Source organism: Emys orbicularis, chromosome 5, assembly GCF_028017835.1.
Source record: "Emys orbicularis isolate rEmyOrb1 chromosome 5, rEmyOrb1.hap1, whole genome shotgun sequence".
Classification (NCBI taxonomy): domain Eukaryota; kingdom Metazoa; phylum Chordata; order Testudines; family Emydidae; genus Emys; species Emys orbicularis.
The window spans coordinates 123,261,731-123,278,667 of NC_088687.1; the positions used below are offsets into that span (position 1 = coordinate 123,261,731).

A 16,937-nucleotide genomic window follows, 5' to 3' on the forward strand; every position below is an offset into this window, starting at 1 on the left:
AATAACTGTCTGACTTAATGCTGGTTGTTGCTATTAGGGGGAAATCTACCTGAATTTCCCATTGTATTTCTTCTCCCTGCATCCACTCAAATGGTCAGCCTTATGGGACTTTCCTTGAGGGCAATGATGCCTGGACAGAGGTCTATTACTGAAACTGTGAGTACTGGCAAACAGGCTGGGAGAAAATGAAATCATTCATCCATAGCTGCTTAAAATTTCAGATTTTTTTGTCTGACAAGTTAGCTTGGTTGTCCCAATTTTGAGGTTGTGGCCTCATTCTCTCACGTAACTTAAAATGAAATTATTATTGGTGGTGGGATATTTGCCTGCTTCGTTTTGGACTGTTGTGCTGGTATTTCTCATCTTTATTCTCTTGTTTTTAATGAGTCTGACTCTCACTTCATTTTATATGGTTAGTATTGTCCTTGCTTCAGGGCAAGATTAACTCTCCTGTGGGCCCGGAGCTATTAGATTTTGTGCTGCCCCCCCTCCCCCCCCCAAAGACCTGTATACAAGTCTTTTTCCTAATTTAAAACAAAATTATCACAATTATGGCATCGAGGATATTAACGCTGTACTAAACTTGCCTTTTAATTAACATAAAGCCGTTCTGTGGTTACATTTCAGTCTTCAAACATGTAGAATATAGTTAAGTTAATTCAAAACAGCCTACTTCTTACCTTAGAACAGCAGTTATATTCGTTTCTTTCTGGGAGGGAGTTTGGGTGCAGGAGGGGGCTCCAGACTGGGGCAGAGTGTTGGGGTGCAGGAGAGGGTGAAGGGTGCGGGCTCTGGGAGGGAGTTTGGTGCAGGCGGGGACTATGATCTGGGGCAGGGGATTGGGGTGTAGGAGGGGGTGCGAGGTGCAGGCTTCGGCCGGGAGGCGCTTACCACAGGCGGCTCCCGGCCGGCAGCGCAGCAGGGCTCAGGCAGGCTGCCTGCCTGTCATAACTCCATGCTGCTCCCAGAAGCGGCCGGCACGTCTCTGAGGTGTCTCCGTGTGCTGCCCACGGCCACAAGCACTGTCCCTGCAGCTCCCGTTGGCTGGTTCCTGCCTGCCGCCCCCATCCCCAGGGGCCGCAGAGATGTGCCAGTAGCCGGCCGCTTCTCGGAGCGGCATGGGGCCACGGTATGCAGGCAGCCTGCCAGAGCCCTGCTGCGCCGCTGGACTTTTAGCGGCCCGGAGATCACGATCGACTGGCAGAGGCTCCAGGATCGCGATCGACGGGTTGGTGACCACTGAATTGTATATAATTATGGATTTATTTTTGTGAGGCTGCAGCCGCTAAAGCCCCTGCATTAATCCAGCCATGCCTTGCTTTGTTCTGAGTTAAAATGCCACTGCCACTAGTGGTCTGAGACTATGTAGTCACTTATTTCACACTGAAATAAACATTTTCATCTCTAAATGTTGTTATGATAGTCTCTATAAGGGCTGAAATCTAGATTTCAGCATTACTCTAGTCCTCCTCCACCAAAGCTGCCTGCTGTTGTTCTGAGTGCTCAGTCAGTGTGACTGTGTCCACCAATGTGTGTGTTCCTAGTTCTCCCTCCTCAACAGCCTGATGGGCTGAAAAGCGTCTACCACTAGGCCACTAACTCATATCTGCTTCAAGCCCAGGAGTGTTCCTTACTGAATAGATATGCTTTGGCTCATTTTGATTACGTTTGCTGTGAAAAACCCACATTCTACTTCTGTAGAGCAAGCAGATAATGTCAGAAGAGCAAAGCAAAGTATCCAGAAAGGTATCCAGTCGCAGGCTGGAAGATTCTGTTGTGGGTGGGTCAGCTTTTGTGGCCTGCATCATGCGGGAGGTCAGACTAGATGACCATATTGGTCCCTTCTGACCTTAAAGTCTATGAGTCTATGAGGTGAGCGAGTGGCTAAAAGCTGTGTTAAAGTGTATATGCAACACTAGCTGTGGATTTTTTGGTATTTAAATGTAATTGTAGGGGTTAATCATGCCTTTCCCTATTAATTCAATACCTATGTAAAGTGACATAGCAGGTTGCCATAATGGGCCAATTGTTTTCTTTAATCACTAGGCCACTAAAGGAAGGAAAAGCACTAAAACAATGTGAATGGTGTTGTGCTGTAGCCTGGTGAATCTGGCATCCATCCATCTGCTCAATGGAAGCTTCAGCATGTAGATCTGATTTTTCTCATCTTCTGTCCCTAATGATCTAGAAATGTTCATCCCTTCAGATTTGCCATCCCTAAGGATACGTTTTCTGATATATGGGCCACGATGGTCTTTCATTACTGCAAGTCTCTTTCTAGCTGTTATAAATAATGATTAAGTCCTTCACGAAATACAAGAAGCCCACAAATTTTCTGGTTGCCATCTGCACTTAACTCAGATTACATCAGCCCTGGCTCAGTTTCTGCAATATGTTCTTTTTGTGTGACGTTGTGTGAGAGGGTGTACTGACTCTCCGGACTACATGGAAGGAAATCTATTTGGCCAACAGTCCTCTGTGTCAAGCTGATGTTTGGAAGAAAACCTTACCACCTTACCTGCTAATCAAGGGGAGTTTATCCAGGAATCACAGAGGCTAAACAAGATGGTGAATTTGATTGGGGGGCTTGGTTAACCCTATATATTGGCTAACTATAGGCTTGCTCACCTTGCTTAGGTGTGCCCTGGGGGCTCAGAAACTAGCAAGACAGTTAACAAGTAAGGATTCCTCCTCAGAGAGCTGGGGAAGATAATTTGCCATTACATGTGGCTATTTGTTTTGTTCATTAGAATTGCTGCTGTGTAAGTACAGAGTATATGATTTATTAGAACACCTGGATGTTCACAGAATATGAACGGTGCTATGTACAAAACAGAAGCTAGAGAATGAAAAATAAATCGGTATTAAAATAGAGAATACTAATATTGAAGGGTCTTCAGTTTATATTTTGTAAATAACAAAATATCTTTACAGTAAGTACTTGCCTCAACAGAAACATGGAACAGACTTAGCACTTTTGCACCATTTCTTTATAAGTAGCAATATAAGTACAGTGATTTTCTTTATTCAAATGTTATTCACTTACCCATTATCCAAACCATTCTGCCCAAGTTTCTTTCCTATGTCACCTACCATCACCCCTGGCATAGGAAGCAGTGTTTTTGTATCTCGAATCTATGTGGAAATTAAATGAAACAACATTTTAGTCATGAGAAAACTAAAGCTCTTGGTGGACTCCTTTCAAACAGTGAAAAGTACTCCCAAACTATTTTGTTATTAGCATTTTAAAAAAAACAAACTCACTATTTTTCCAAATACAGGTAAATAGAATCCAATCTTGGATATAGTTTCTGCTTGACGCACTCTTCCGTCCATGATACTATAAATTCAATAATGAAAGCGACTTGGAAATCTTTCACTTTCTTTGATAACATGCTACTAATTACACTATCATGCTCCAAATGTGCATCTATATAGAAGAATCTTCTTATCACAATTAGCATGAAAACCTTCTTTTGGTCTATGTGGACAGAAACAGGAATCAACAAAACTGATTAACTTTATGTACTAATTGTATCCTGCCTTTCTCAGGGATATATGACATGTTCCATCTGGTCAGCAACCCAGTTCATTTAAATATGTGTAGCTTTGCCACTGCTTCTGCAAGTTTTCTACTGAATATGGCTCCAATCCTGCAAGCTGATCTCTATGGTTGAAACCCTGCTTCCATGCAGATTGGCTTGTGGGTTTAGGACAAATACTGGTACCTGAAAGAGAGGGCTTGAAAAGTTGGCTCACCCATTTCAAGGAGGAAGCTTTCCCAGGAGACCGTGATCAATTTTTGCAGAGTCCATGCTTTCATTTAAAAATAAAATTTGGTAGCCCTTAAGACTACACAAGTAACTCTCCAAATGTGCCCAGTGTGTGAGCTAATGCAGTGCCCATAGGTTTAGGCCATTCATTTGTAATCATTTTGTTTTTCCAAACAACCTTCTTTATACATTAAAAAACCCAGTAAACATATAAAAATCCTAATTTTTCATGTTTAATGCCCAGAAGTTCCTTTACATTGACTTTTTTATGACTAACCCCCAGAAGGTCCACCTCCACCCCCAAGTATCATCTTTTCCTGGTTTAGGCTTGCCCTTTTCTCTTCCCTCTGTTGTGGTCACACAAGGACCAAAAGGCACTACCAGGTACAGCAGGCTTGCGCTACAAGATGACATCCATGGCCAGCCAGTAGGGAACATCCCACGATGGATGTTAGAATCATAGAACTGGAAGGGACCTAGAGAGGTCATCCAGTCCAGTCCCCTGCACTCAAGGCAGGACTAAGTATTATCTAGACCATCCCTGATAGGTGTTTGTCCAACCTGCTCTTAAAAATCCCCAATAATGGAGATTCCAAATCTCCCTAGGTAATTTATTCTGGTGCTTAACCACTCTGACAGTTAGGAAGTTTTTCCTAATGTCCAACCTAAGCCGCCCTTGCTGCAATTTAAGCCCATTGCTTCTTGTCCTATCCTCAGAGGTTAAGAAGAACAATTTTTCTCCCTCCTCTTTGTAACAACCTTTTATGTACTTGAAAAGTGTTTTCATGTCCCCTCTCGGTCTTCTCTTCGCCAGACTAAACAAACCCAATTTTTTCAATCTTCCCTCATAGGTCACGTTTTCTAGACCTTTAATCATTTTTGTTGCTCTTCTCTGGACTTTCTCCAATTTGTCCACATCTTTCCTGAAATGTGGTGCCCAGAACTGGACACAATACTCCAGTTGAGGCCTAATCAGCGCAGAGTACAGCGGAAGAATTACTTCTCGTGTCTTGCTTACAATGCTCCTGCTAATACATCCCAGAATGATGTTTGCTTTTTTTGCAACAGCGTTGCACTGTTGACTTATATTTAGCTTGTGATCCACTATGACCCCCACATCCCTTTCTGCAGTACTCCTTTCTAGGCAGTCATTTCCCATTTTGTATGCGTGCAACTGATTGTTCCTTCCTAAGTGGAGTACTTTGCTTTTGTCCTTATTGAATTTCATCCTATTTACTTCAGACCATTTCTCCAGTTTGTCCAGATCATTTTGAATTTTAATCCTATCCTCCAAAGCACTTGCAACCCCTCCCAGCTTAGTATCATCCACAAACTTTATACGTTTATAAGACCCAGAACCGATCCCTGCGGGACCCCACTCATTATGCCCTTCCAGCATGACTGTGAACCAATGATTACTACTCTCTGGGAAAGATTTTCCAACCAGTTTTGCACCCACCTTATTGTAGCTCCATCTATTGTTGCAAGACAATGTTTTCCAAAATATCATGTTTCACAAATAGGTGAAAGGACACATGACCTTTCTGTTTTCGATCAGGCCATGTTTACTGTCATCTAGGGCTTACATTCCAAATGCAAGGGTAACCCACTGGTCAGTGTGTGCTAGGCAACCCTTTCTGTGCCCAAATCACAGATAATGTGAGTCTGATACAGCCCCCAGTTACGGAGCCTGATTCTTTAGCGCAAGCTGTAGAAAACTCGCTCTCTGAGCTTTGTAGGTCCCTGATTCAATCCCATTGTCGTCCAAGATGACGTAAGCAGCTGGGATTTGAGCAGTTTGTGGCATTCTGCATACACATTTCAGTTGGCATTATATGCTCAGGTTCTACCTTGCCATAATCTAGCAGTGGCCTGGCACAGTCTAATAGTATGTCACAGTTGGAAAGCCAGTGTTTGCCTTTCGTTTCACTTGCAATACATGTTGCCACTTGAAATGTCACAACTCTATCCATAAATTCCATTTTTTGCTTCATACATGTAATGTTCAAAAAACAATTCAAAAAATCTAAACCCAGTTCATTCATCCCAGAAATCTGACATTTCAAAAAATGATGCTAGAATTAATTACCATGTTTTTAGCCCCTTTGCAAGATCCACAGAAGTCAATGCAGATGAAGTGTGCAAGCAATGAGGATCCTCATTAGAAAATGGGACCTGATCTAATGTTCACTGAAAACAATGGGAGTGTTTCCACTGTTTGGCTTTGGACATGCATTACATCCAACATATACTCTCAATTATTCTCATTGTATTTATTATTATATATTCGTCCAGTTTGTGTTAGGCACTTTCCAAACACTTAGGGACATTTTCTGCTCTGAGGAGCTCCTGATCTAAAGTATTTCACACTTTGTAGTCTATTTCAAACTGCACATGTGATGCAATAATATGGAGGTTCATCTGTATTTTCTAGTTATAGCAATTTGCTACTATTAATTCGACTGTATTCTTGCCTCAAAAGCACAGTGATCAAATAAATACTGAAGTTTGGTAGAAAATGTTAAAGACATTTTTACAGAAATGGTTTAGCAGACATAATATGTCATAACAGTGACATAAAAAAACCAAAGTAGTACTCTTTTCCCACCTGCACAACAAAGGAATGTAATCCGTGGCACTGCCCATCAGGAGTGTACAGCTGGGCGTAGACGACAGCATGAGTGGCATTTTTCCCCATGTTGCCAACCCAAAACTTGGCAGCTTCAAAATCAGGAGTGTTGATGATAAATTTCTACAGTCAAAAAGGGGGAAGTCTTAAATCATATGAATCAATGTACATTCATCACTTCTTTTTGTTTGCTGCCACTGTAACATTTTGAAAATTGCCAGCATTCCATACTGTACTTCAATCCAACATGCTCACAACAATGAAAGCGGATTTGACAGGAATCTATAGGGCTAAGCTTTATTCTAGAACATGTGTCTAGGGAAAAGTCAGGGCAGAACAACAGCATGATTGTCAACCTGAGGCCTAAAATTCAGCCTCTCAGCTTTCTTATAACATGATGAGGGGAGGGAGTACCATGGAGACACACAATGGTCTCCGGGTTTTTATTGTGAATGCAAAATGCTCCTGATTTTATCTGAGACTGAATAACTTGCTGGACAGCTTCTGAGCAGCCTCCCTGGAGGCTGCCACGGAGCCAGCTGCTTCAGGCGCTGGACGCAGAAATTAAAAAACAAAACAAAACTGGTTTGGGTTCTTCCAACAGAGAATTTTTTTGAAAACATCCCTCCCAGGGAAAATTTCACATATCCGACTTTTTGTTCCAATTCAGAATGAATTTTTTTTAAAAGCAAATTTTGTTTGGTGGGATGGAAATTCCAGTTCCCACACAGCTTTATTACTACTAACAAGTGCTAGATTCAAGAGAAGTATTAATTATTGTTAATCATAGAATCATTTTGGCCCGATATCTTTATAACAGAATGTAAACAAAAAAGTACCAAATGTCACTTCTGTAGGTTACAGACTGACCTGTGTGCTGGGGTCGTATCTGGCAGTTGTCCGTATGCCCTTGGTATTGCTGCCATGGCTGACTTCAGTCAGAGCAAAACATCCAAAAATCTAAACCGTGAATCAGCAGGTGCAAATCAACTCAGTGTTAACATGGTAACTCAAACATTTTCAAGTCAAGAATGTTACTCAATATTGTATTGCTGCAAAAATGAGAGTTAATAAAAATCCAGCTGCTTAGTAGGAGGTTGCATTAGGTCCATTTCATCCCTTGTGTAAGCCGGCAGAACTCCTGCAATAGGGTGTCAGTGTTTTTCCACTGAGCCATCTTCCTGGCAGGTGTCATAACCCTGCAGGGAGCTGCTGACTCATAACGGCAGGTGCAAATTATTAATTACACCCATCATATAGGAAAAGCGGGACTGGTTCTTTGAGTAGAAGGAACTGTTGCCTACAAGAGAGAGGAATGGTGGGTTGGTCTCTCTGTAGGGAAGCCATAGGAACAGAGAGTGCTTAATTTATGCCAGGACTGAGCACTGGCACCTTTAGGCTTGGCAGTTCATAGCCCTGGCACTTCTGAACTTTCTGCTTGAACCTCGGCACCTTATTGCTTGAGCCCCGGTATCTCTTTCATTATAAATTAAGCACTGGGAACAGCCTACTTTGGAAAAAGATTAGGCTGTCTATGTTTTATTGAAAAATTGCCAATAATGCAAACACTTGGATGGGGTAAACTCAGATTAAATCCAGAGTGCGTAAATTCTTTTCTTAGCAGGGTGCGAAGTCCACCTGCTCGCAGTTCTATTGCAGTCAATGAATTGCATTCCCTTACACTAGGGCTAAATTTGGCCTGTTATCTTTACTCTTGTACATCCTAAAAAGGCAGGCTAGTACGATTGGACTGGGGTGCGACTGGGAAGCAAGCCCACACCGCACTCACTCCACAGCAGCGGCTCCACTACTGTCCCATGAAGCTGGGCCCAGCTTCCCGCTCCAAGCATTCTGACCTGGTGTGTGGAGTCACAGAACCACTCAGGTTTGACCCAGCTGCCCCTCTATCATGATGGAGGGGCCACTGGGCCAAATTTCAGTGAGTGACACTGCAACCCTGTGTGCCAGGTCACAACGCCACTCAGTTTGGGAGTCCTCTCAAAAAGGTGAAAAGATTAAACTGAAACCTAAGGTAAAACTATTGCAACAGATACAGAATGCTAAGCTCTTCTTGATGCTAAGGATCTTTAATTGTGTCACTAACTGGATTCATATTGATTTTACGGTGAGCTCATCTACATAATCAACTACTTGCTACATAACATGAGCTGATCAATAAATAAGCATTTTTTTAAAAGGAATGAAAGAAAAAGATCACACAGTAGTTCAAGTTAGCGGCAGTATAATTTTGCGAGTATCGCTTTCATTATGTTAGTTATCCTAAGGGAAAAAATAAAATAAAATAAAATGCCGCTGACAAATGGGGGGGGTGCTCTTTCACAATCATTAATACAGTATCTAGATCTGTCACTGGTGTGATGTTTCTGGACTATGGAATGGAATGGATAATTCACCCTAGGGCTCTGACTGGGTGGCAGAGCCTGCCCATGTAGAGAAAGGTGAATATTAGAGAACGCCTCCTCTCTCTAACAGCTTACACTTAAGTCTCCTTAAGGTACAATGCCAGAGCAAGTAGCGTTAATGGCTCCAGCCCCTCCTTGAGGAGCACCCAAGCCAGTACACCACAGCATGAACAGGATGGGTCAGACAGATTAACAGAACCAGACACTAAGGCGGATCTGGGCTGTCTAGGACACAGAATGTGAGTTGGTTCACTTCAGTTCCTGAAACTTAAGAGGAAAGTTTAACTTATAGTGAAGTGTAAGAATAGATGAGAGTAAATATACATGTTGGCTGTCTTAAAATAACCTTTTTCTCTAATGCTTTGTTCTAATGCAGGGGTCTCAAACTCCTGGCCTGCGGGCCATCTGCGGCCCGAGAACCTCCCCGCTGCGGCCCGTGGAGGAGAGACGCAGGCAGATAGTTGCCGGCAATGTCCGCTGTAGGCGCCGCCCCGCGTAGCTCCCATTGGCTGGGGGAGAGGGACAGAGATATCATCATTAGTTGCCAGGCAGAGTCAGCCATAGAGGCAGCATCACTTTTTTCCACAATGAATATAAACAAGTCAAAATATTGAACACAGCTATTTGATGCACACCTTGCTGCAATCCTGAAGGTTTCAACTGCTCAGTCACGGAGGCCAAACATCAACAAACTGACAGAACTGAAGCGTTGCCAGGTGTCTGGCAAACACTAAAAACTCTCTGGCAGGCGAAGAATTGTATAAAGTTGTATGACAGCTTTATTATTTCTAAGAAATTCAAAATAAAAAACACAATATAAACGTTTTCTTTTCTGAACACCATCTTCAGTGACATTATTGGCCCGCTGGGAGGATTTGAGGACTGGCACTGGCCCTAAGGCAAATTGAGTTTGAGACCCCTGTTCTAATGGCTAAATAAAAATACTTTGCTTTAAGAAGGCTGTTGGTCAATATCATGAGTCACAGGTTCTGGCAGGGTAGAAATGCAGGTGCCTGAGATCCAGTCAGACCTGCAGGATAATAGGAGGTTTGTATACACAGAATGGTGTATCCGGGCCCCAGTTTAATGGTATGTCTAGACTCCAATCACGGCGTATGATTGCAGCTCAAGCCAATATATCTGACCTACTTTTAACCTCACTAGCTCAAGGCTAGCACCATGAGTAAATTACCCAGAGTTCTGGGCGGGATTGTGTCACACTACCGTAGTTTCACTGCTCTGGCACTCAAGCTAGGTGTCTACTCGAGCTGCAATCATACCCTGTTATTGCAGACTAGACAGACCCAACCGTGGAAGAACTGCAAAATTCCACCCTGAGTCAGGTAATGGTGAAGGGCTGAACACCTGCACTCAGAGATCGGAAAGGGCCCAGAGGTGCAGCTAGCCCCTTAACCATGACAATACCCAACCCTGAAGTTACCCCAAAATTACCTCCATGTTACTGGTTTGCTTCACGAATTCCTGATGCCTTTCAGAGCCAGTATTCTCAATTGCACCACCGAACACCTGAAAACACAAAATGAGAGAGATGACTGTGAAATCCCTGTCAAAATGCCGAATAAATGTGCTTGAATAAACACAACAATCACTAAGCACAACATTCATCCTTACTAGGGGGCCAACAGAACTGTCCAACACTTACATCTCACTTAAACGCTATTTTGAGGGCTTAAAGTGGTGATCTGTCTTTGTGCTAGCTCCTCTACACTGGACTGAATGTTATACAAAGTCAGAACACACTTTGCATTATAGAGAAGAGAGGTCAAGGATGGAATGGGTCATGGAGACGTTGCTCCTCATGACAAGCCCAGCTTTTGGCAGCTGTCACGGAACACTCAGTGGGTTCACTTTCCACTTGTGCCTGTAGTTACAGGTGCAAAAGCCCAGTTTAGGGATGCAAAACCTTTGAAAACATACTAGCTCATTGCACGTAGTTCCGTTTTAAATTACTTGTGGTTTGAATCTGAAGTTGGCCAGCAAATCCATCCCAAATCAGCAGTAATTGAAAGCTTTTACCATCTCATGCTGTTCTAATTACAAAACAGTTGGTGGTCTCAGTTCAGTTCCTGCTGGACAACTATCTACGTCACAAAATCACAACCACAGCTGGTACTAAGTAGTGGAGCTGGCTATATAGCAGAAGAAATCATTAATAAAATAAATCATTTAATGGAAATAGAAATAGTCACTAAATAATGCATTCAGCCAATGTGATTCAACCATCTCTATTGACTATCCTTATTGGAAGATTCAACTGAAGGACAAAGGATTGAGGGACAGATCCAAGGCCCATTGAAATCAATGGGAATCTTTCCACTAGCTGCAGTGATTTTGGGAGCATGCCCTGAATGAACAAGGCCAATTTCTCCTCTGACACAAAAAAGGGGTGGCCCCTCCAAGATGAAGGTGAGGCTCATGTGGGGAAGTCTGCAGTACTAACACCTCTGATGCACCTGTTCTATTATCCAAGAGTGAAGTCCTGGCACCACTAAAGTCAATGGCAAAGGCGGGTCCCATCGATTTCAATGGAATCAGAAATTCACACCAAGCCTATCCAATCCGGCACTTTTAAACAGTTTAACTCACTTTTCTTATTTAAAAAGAGAAAAGTAGTTGTGTCAAGATACTGCTTTTAGAAAATGTTCCTCAAAGAGAAAAAAAAAAAAATCTATGAAAATGCAGTGCAATAGGGTAACAAGACTTTTCTCTGAGTTGTACTTACCTGAGCATTTAACAAATATTTGGTACCCAGAGACCAATCATACATCCCTAGGCAGTTTATAAGAACCATAATTTTTAATGGCTTCTCCATGATATCTTCCAGTTTTAGAAACTCATATTCAAAGAGCCTTTTACAGCGCAGGAATGTCAGCTCACGATACTTCTCGAGGGTCACATCTTCTCCGGGATAACGAGCAAAGACAGGATCATTTTCAAAAGCAGAGAAGATTCTATTCTTGAGGGGAGAAGTTGGCAATAGAAATTTAATACCAAAAAGTTGGAAGAAGTTAAGTATTAAAGAATCAAGTTAATTTTCCTCCCTGGCTGAATCAGGCTTTCTAGCAAAGCAGCTGTTTGTTCAGCCAAAATAAAGAAAGAAATATCCAAATAAAATTAAAAAACACAAAAGGCTGAATTAAAACATCTGATGTATGCAAGACAAAAATATATTAAAATGTGATTTTACAGATAATGTGAGTGCCAGATGTATCTTTCAAAGTGGGGCAGCCACACACTTAGCCCTGCTTGAGTCAGAAGCTCCTGTAAATTGCCATTTCTTAAAATTAAATCTCCACAGTACTGGATGAGTCAACATATCCCAGGAACAGTGTTAGGCCATTGTTGCCTCACATGGTTGCATTTTAGCTGCATTATTATTTGATTATTGGCAGGAGTCTAATATTGTTTTAGTGCTAGTCCCCCTTTGAGCATCAGTGTAGAGCTCTGAGGGTCATATTCAGACTCTTTGTTAAGTAGCAGTGGCTGTGTAATGCCATTTCAGCCATTATGTGGCCACCTACGATTGCTCTCCTCCCAGAAGGGAGCAGTTGCCTAGTCCATCTAGTCCAATTGCCAACTATCACCATCAGGGCTGAGGCCTAGGAGACAGGCTATGCAACTTCTAATGGTCTAACTTGGAGCAGTTCCCTCCCTGGCTGACTGACTGAATGTTAATCTGCCCAGGACAATTTTTTTGTATCTGTGAAGATGTCTGTGTCTTCTTAGGCAAACAGCTTCATTCATATACACCTCTACCCCGATATAACGCGACCCGATATAACACAAATTCAGATACAACGCGGTAAAGCAGTGCTCCGGGGGTGCGGGGCTGCGCACTCCGGTGGATCAAAGCAAGTTCGATATAACGCTGTTTCACCTGTAAAGTGGTAAGATTTTTTGGCTCCCGAGGAAAGCGTTATATCGAGGTAGAGGTGTAATCTAAGGAGAAACACACAGAGCTTTGGGCTGAAAATGTGTCTTTCCTTGCTCTTCAGAAGAAGGTGACGGGGGGGGGGGGGGAGGGATGTGCAGAGAGAGGGAATCAGAGAGCACTCGCTCTCCCCCATGAAGACTGTTGTATTAATTTTGATGAAATAAATGGGCCCAAAGAGTTAAAGGTGTTAACATGACCCTGAAACTGTCCAACATTAAGCTGTTTAAACAAGGTTTGGGGTTCGGTATACAGAGAGCTTTTAATGTCAAAGATCTCTGTATACCGAACCCCAAACCTTGTTTAAACAACATAAAAGAGTGGACAGGAATGGACTTCGCAGAGACTCAAGCACTGACACATAATCGTCAGGGGTGGAAACAATTGGTTGATTGCTCATCAGTGATGGTGCCCCAAAGACCAATGGGGTTATGGGAATGATGATGACGATACAGAGATCTCAGCCTGCTTAGTCCCATGACAAACACACCATGAAGTAGCCTTTTCACCTTTTATCATAACCCAGCTCATAACAATGTGTGTTCTTGGCTGGCTAAGCCAGACTCTTATTAGACGGAAGGAGAAAGGAGAGGAATAGGAAAGAGAAGAAATGAAGCAGGGAAGGAAAAGGACTGAGCAAGAGAAAGAGACAGTGTGTGAATCTGTCCATCAAACTGTCACGTCCCAAATGGGTGTTTGGAATTCAGCCAGAGCTAGTGGAGGTGATGATGTCATCTTAGTCCCTCTCTTGGCCCGGTCTGGTCAGGACATCTCTCAGTAAATGGCAAAGGTGCAATGGTATTATGAGGCATCCAAGGAGATAGTGGGGGTGGCAGCCATGATGGTAAAGCTTGCTGCAGCAGTTGCTGGCAGACAGCTGCTTCTTGTGCTTAATTTTCCCACCCCCTAGTGTGTTTTTTTTCTTTTAAGACCCCAAAAGGGAGTGATGGGCGCCCATCCCCTCATTATTTTGTTTACTAATTAGGCCAAATTTTTGACACATCAGTTTTGGTCAGGGTGGATAAAAATCAATACTTTAAAATAAAATAAAAAAACTGGATTTTTTCATTTAAATTAAATACAGGTTTTTTTTAAAAAAATAAACCTAGTTAAAATTAAATTTGAAACTGACAATCTATGTTAAAGCCTATACTTAATATCTATTAAAATAATTTAAATTAAATACAAAAATAATATAAATTACTATGAAAAGCAACAGAGGGTCCTGTGGCACCTTTAAGACTAACAGAAGTATTGGGAGCATAAGCTTTCGTAGACTACAGCCCACTTCATCGGATGCATAGAATGGAACTATGCATAGACTAACATGGCTACCCCTCTGATACATAAATTACTATGTATTTTTGCCTAGTTTTAATGAAGGTCAAACCATTGAACTGGTGGAAGTCACTTACTAAGCACCTGGAACCAGCTTTTGACGACAGTAGTCTTTTCTGTAGGTGCTGAACAAATATTTTCTTCATTACAGTTTATTCAACTAGTTCAGTTCAATTACTAGATCATTCAAATTTAAGAAACCAAAGGGAAGTTGAAAAGGCAGAAAACACTTGTTTTCCTCTTCCAATCTATGAATAAAAACTAGGTGTGAGAGGATGAGATCTACTAGTTCTAAAATATCAAAAGACATGGTGACCGGAAACAATCAGTTCAATTCACTAACTACAGATAATGCTTCCTCTGTTTCATAAATCAGCTAGTTTTAAATACAAACTATGTTTTGATTAACTTTTTATGTATTCAGCATATTAAAGCTAGCTTTATTTAATAAAAAAATTAAAGTACTATTGTGCATTTTTAATTGAATATTCCATCCAAATAGTTTCACAAATCACAGGTTTAAAAAAAAAACTTCTAGTAAATAAGAAATGCATCATTTACCATTTTCTAATAAATTATGTAAACACTAACAATCTGAATAAAGGTTAAGTTAAGCTTCATAATTGCTTAAATGTACATAGATATTGTGTATCCTCCCGATTAGTGAAAAGAAGCACCGAATTTAGTGTAAAGACTATATTTAGTTGCAAATCAGCATGTTTTAATGGTTAACAGCCAATGAGAATAAATCTCTCTTTAGGAAAATAACTAAAGTACAAATGCAAAACATGATTAAAATCAATGATTTAAATCAAGCTTTCCTGCATGCTGATTATAATCATGATTAAAACCAGTCATTTAAGTCACTGATTTAAAATCAGTCCACCCTGATTTTGGTCCACTGATTTCTAGTTTCATTTTTTTGTTTACCAGGCATGATCTTAACAGTTCTTTAATTATGGTAGTAGGCCTTTTTGTTTAGACTAATTTTGTTTTGTTTTGTTTTCCCTTTGCAGTTGTCTCATTTATTGGGACATTTGATAAACTTTTAATTAGTTTTTATAGTTGAGCTTACAATTTGGGTAAATTTGTTATTACAACAGCGTTATCTGCCTGTGCAGTTCTGCTACTCCCTGGTACAAAAGGGTATTTTTATCCTTTAGCTTTTCAGTAGGTCAGCCAGATGCAAGCCAGGTATTTACGATCTCTCTGTTCTTTTAAGGTTCGTGTGTCTGAGGTCCAAAGATACTTTTGTGTAATGCTAGCAGACCAGGTGCCAGCTCAAGCCAAAGTCCCCACATCTCAAGTGAACACTGGCAAATACGTAGCTAGTATCAGTCTAGCTTGCCTGTGTGTTAGTATTGTTAAAATAGGTTCTAAGAAAGTGTTTAGACTTCATTGAATGCTTGTGATTTGATTTGCTGCATGTATTAATCTCACTTATAACATCTGTTCCCATATTGTATGGTAATGTTTGAGTGGTTGTATTGTGAGCCTCTGTGACGGTGTAACTCACCAAACAGGAGAGAGACATTAACTAGGGTGAAGTGCTGATCTTCAACAGAAGATGTTAAGTCCTGTCCAACAGGAAAGGTCTATCAGTACCAGATGGACTATTGTGGGACATTAAAGAGAACAAAAGCCGTTTGTTGTTCTGCTCCTCCATGTGAAGATGAGTCATGCAAGTGGAGTCCTCCCATCAGGGCAGCTTGCAGCTCAGGGCACACAGCAAGAGGGGATAAAAACTCCTAACAACCCCTGCTTGGACTCTGCGGATGCGGGGGAGGCAAGGGTTTTCTAGGCATAAGCAAGAGACCTCCAGATGTTTAGTCTGGGTTAGCCCTACAGGACATATACAACTTTTTTATTATAGCAGCTTCTATTATCTTTTGAAACTTAAAATTGTAAATCTTTTGTGTATATATGTTTACCTGTTTTAACCTTATAAATGGTCTTTTGTTTCCTTTTCCTATTTAATAAATATTTATTAGAGTTTACTAGAGGATTGGCTACAAGCGCTGTCTTTGGTGTGAGATCTAAAGTGCAACTGACTTGGGGTAAGTGACATGGGCGTAACCTTAATATTGCTGTGATTCTTGGTGTAAGGGATAATCTATCTCAAAAATATGATCACCGGGGGGGGGGGGGGGGGGAGGTGAGATAGATCAGAGTACCCAAAGGGACTGTCTGATTCTATGTTAAGGCTCTTTATACTGTCCTAGGAGTATCCACTTGATAACAGGTTGGTGAAATCTAAGGGCAGGTCTACAGTTAAAATGCTGCATCAGCACAGCTGCACCAATGCAACTGCACCGCTGTAGCGCTTAAGTAAAGATGCTCTTATGCCGATGGGAGAAGTTCTCCTGTCGGCGTAGTTAATCCACCTCCCTGAGATGTGATAGCTATGGTGACAGAAGAAGCTCTCCCGTTGATGCAGTACTGTCTACACGGCACGTTAGGTCAGTATAACTATGTCAGTCAGGGGTGTGTATAGTGTAGACCTGGCCAAATTATAGAACTCACAATTTAGGATTTGTGCCCTGTCTCCTAACAGTCTGCCCTGAGGTTGGTACTCCTGCTCTTGAGTCACTGCAAGCAACATTACAACTTTGATCTCGATAGGGTCTTATGGAAATATAGTAGGTCACTGCTTTGTTAATTGGAAATGGAGATGTTAATTTAGTGTCTGCTGTAATTTAGTATTGCTTCCCAATATTCATCATTAGTAGTGAAATAAAAACGTTATATTTGATCAGTGCAGTGAAAGAAGTATTGTTTAGAAGTCAGTTCTGCTCTAAAAGAGTGACTACATAAAAATGGTA

The 16,937-nt window shown here is 41.5% G+C and overlaps 1 protein-coding gene across 1 annotated transcript in view; it reads right to left on the reverse strand.

Moving 5' to 3' along the window:
* Positions 1-16,937, reverse strand: part of ACOX3 (acyl-CoA oxidase 3, pristanoyl) — a 58,268-nt gene that overhangs the window by 34,601 nt on the left and 6,730 nt on the right. The window contains 5 exon segments of the mRNA XM_065405067.1: positions 3,047-3,135; positions 6,382-6,525; positions 7,273-7,362; positions 10,278-10,352; positions 11,569-11,802. Of these exon segments, the coding sequence (XP_065261139.1) occupies positions 3,047-3,135; positions 6,382-6,525; positions 7,273-7,362; positions 10,278-10,352; positions 11,569-11,802 (632 nt within the window).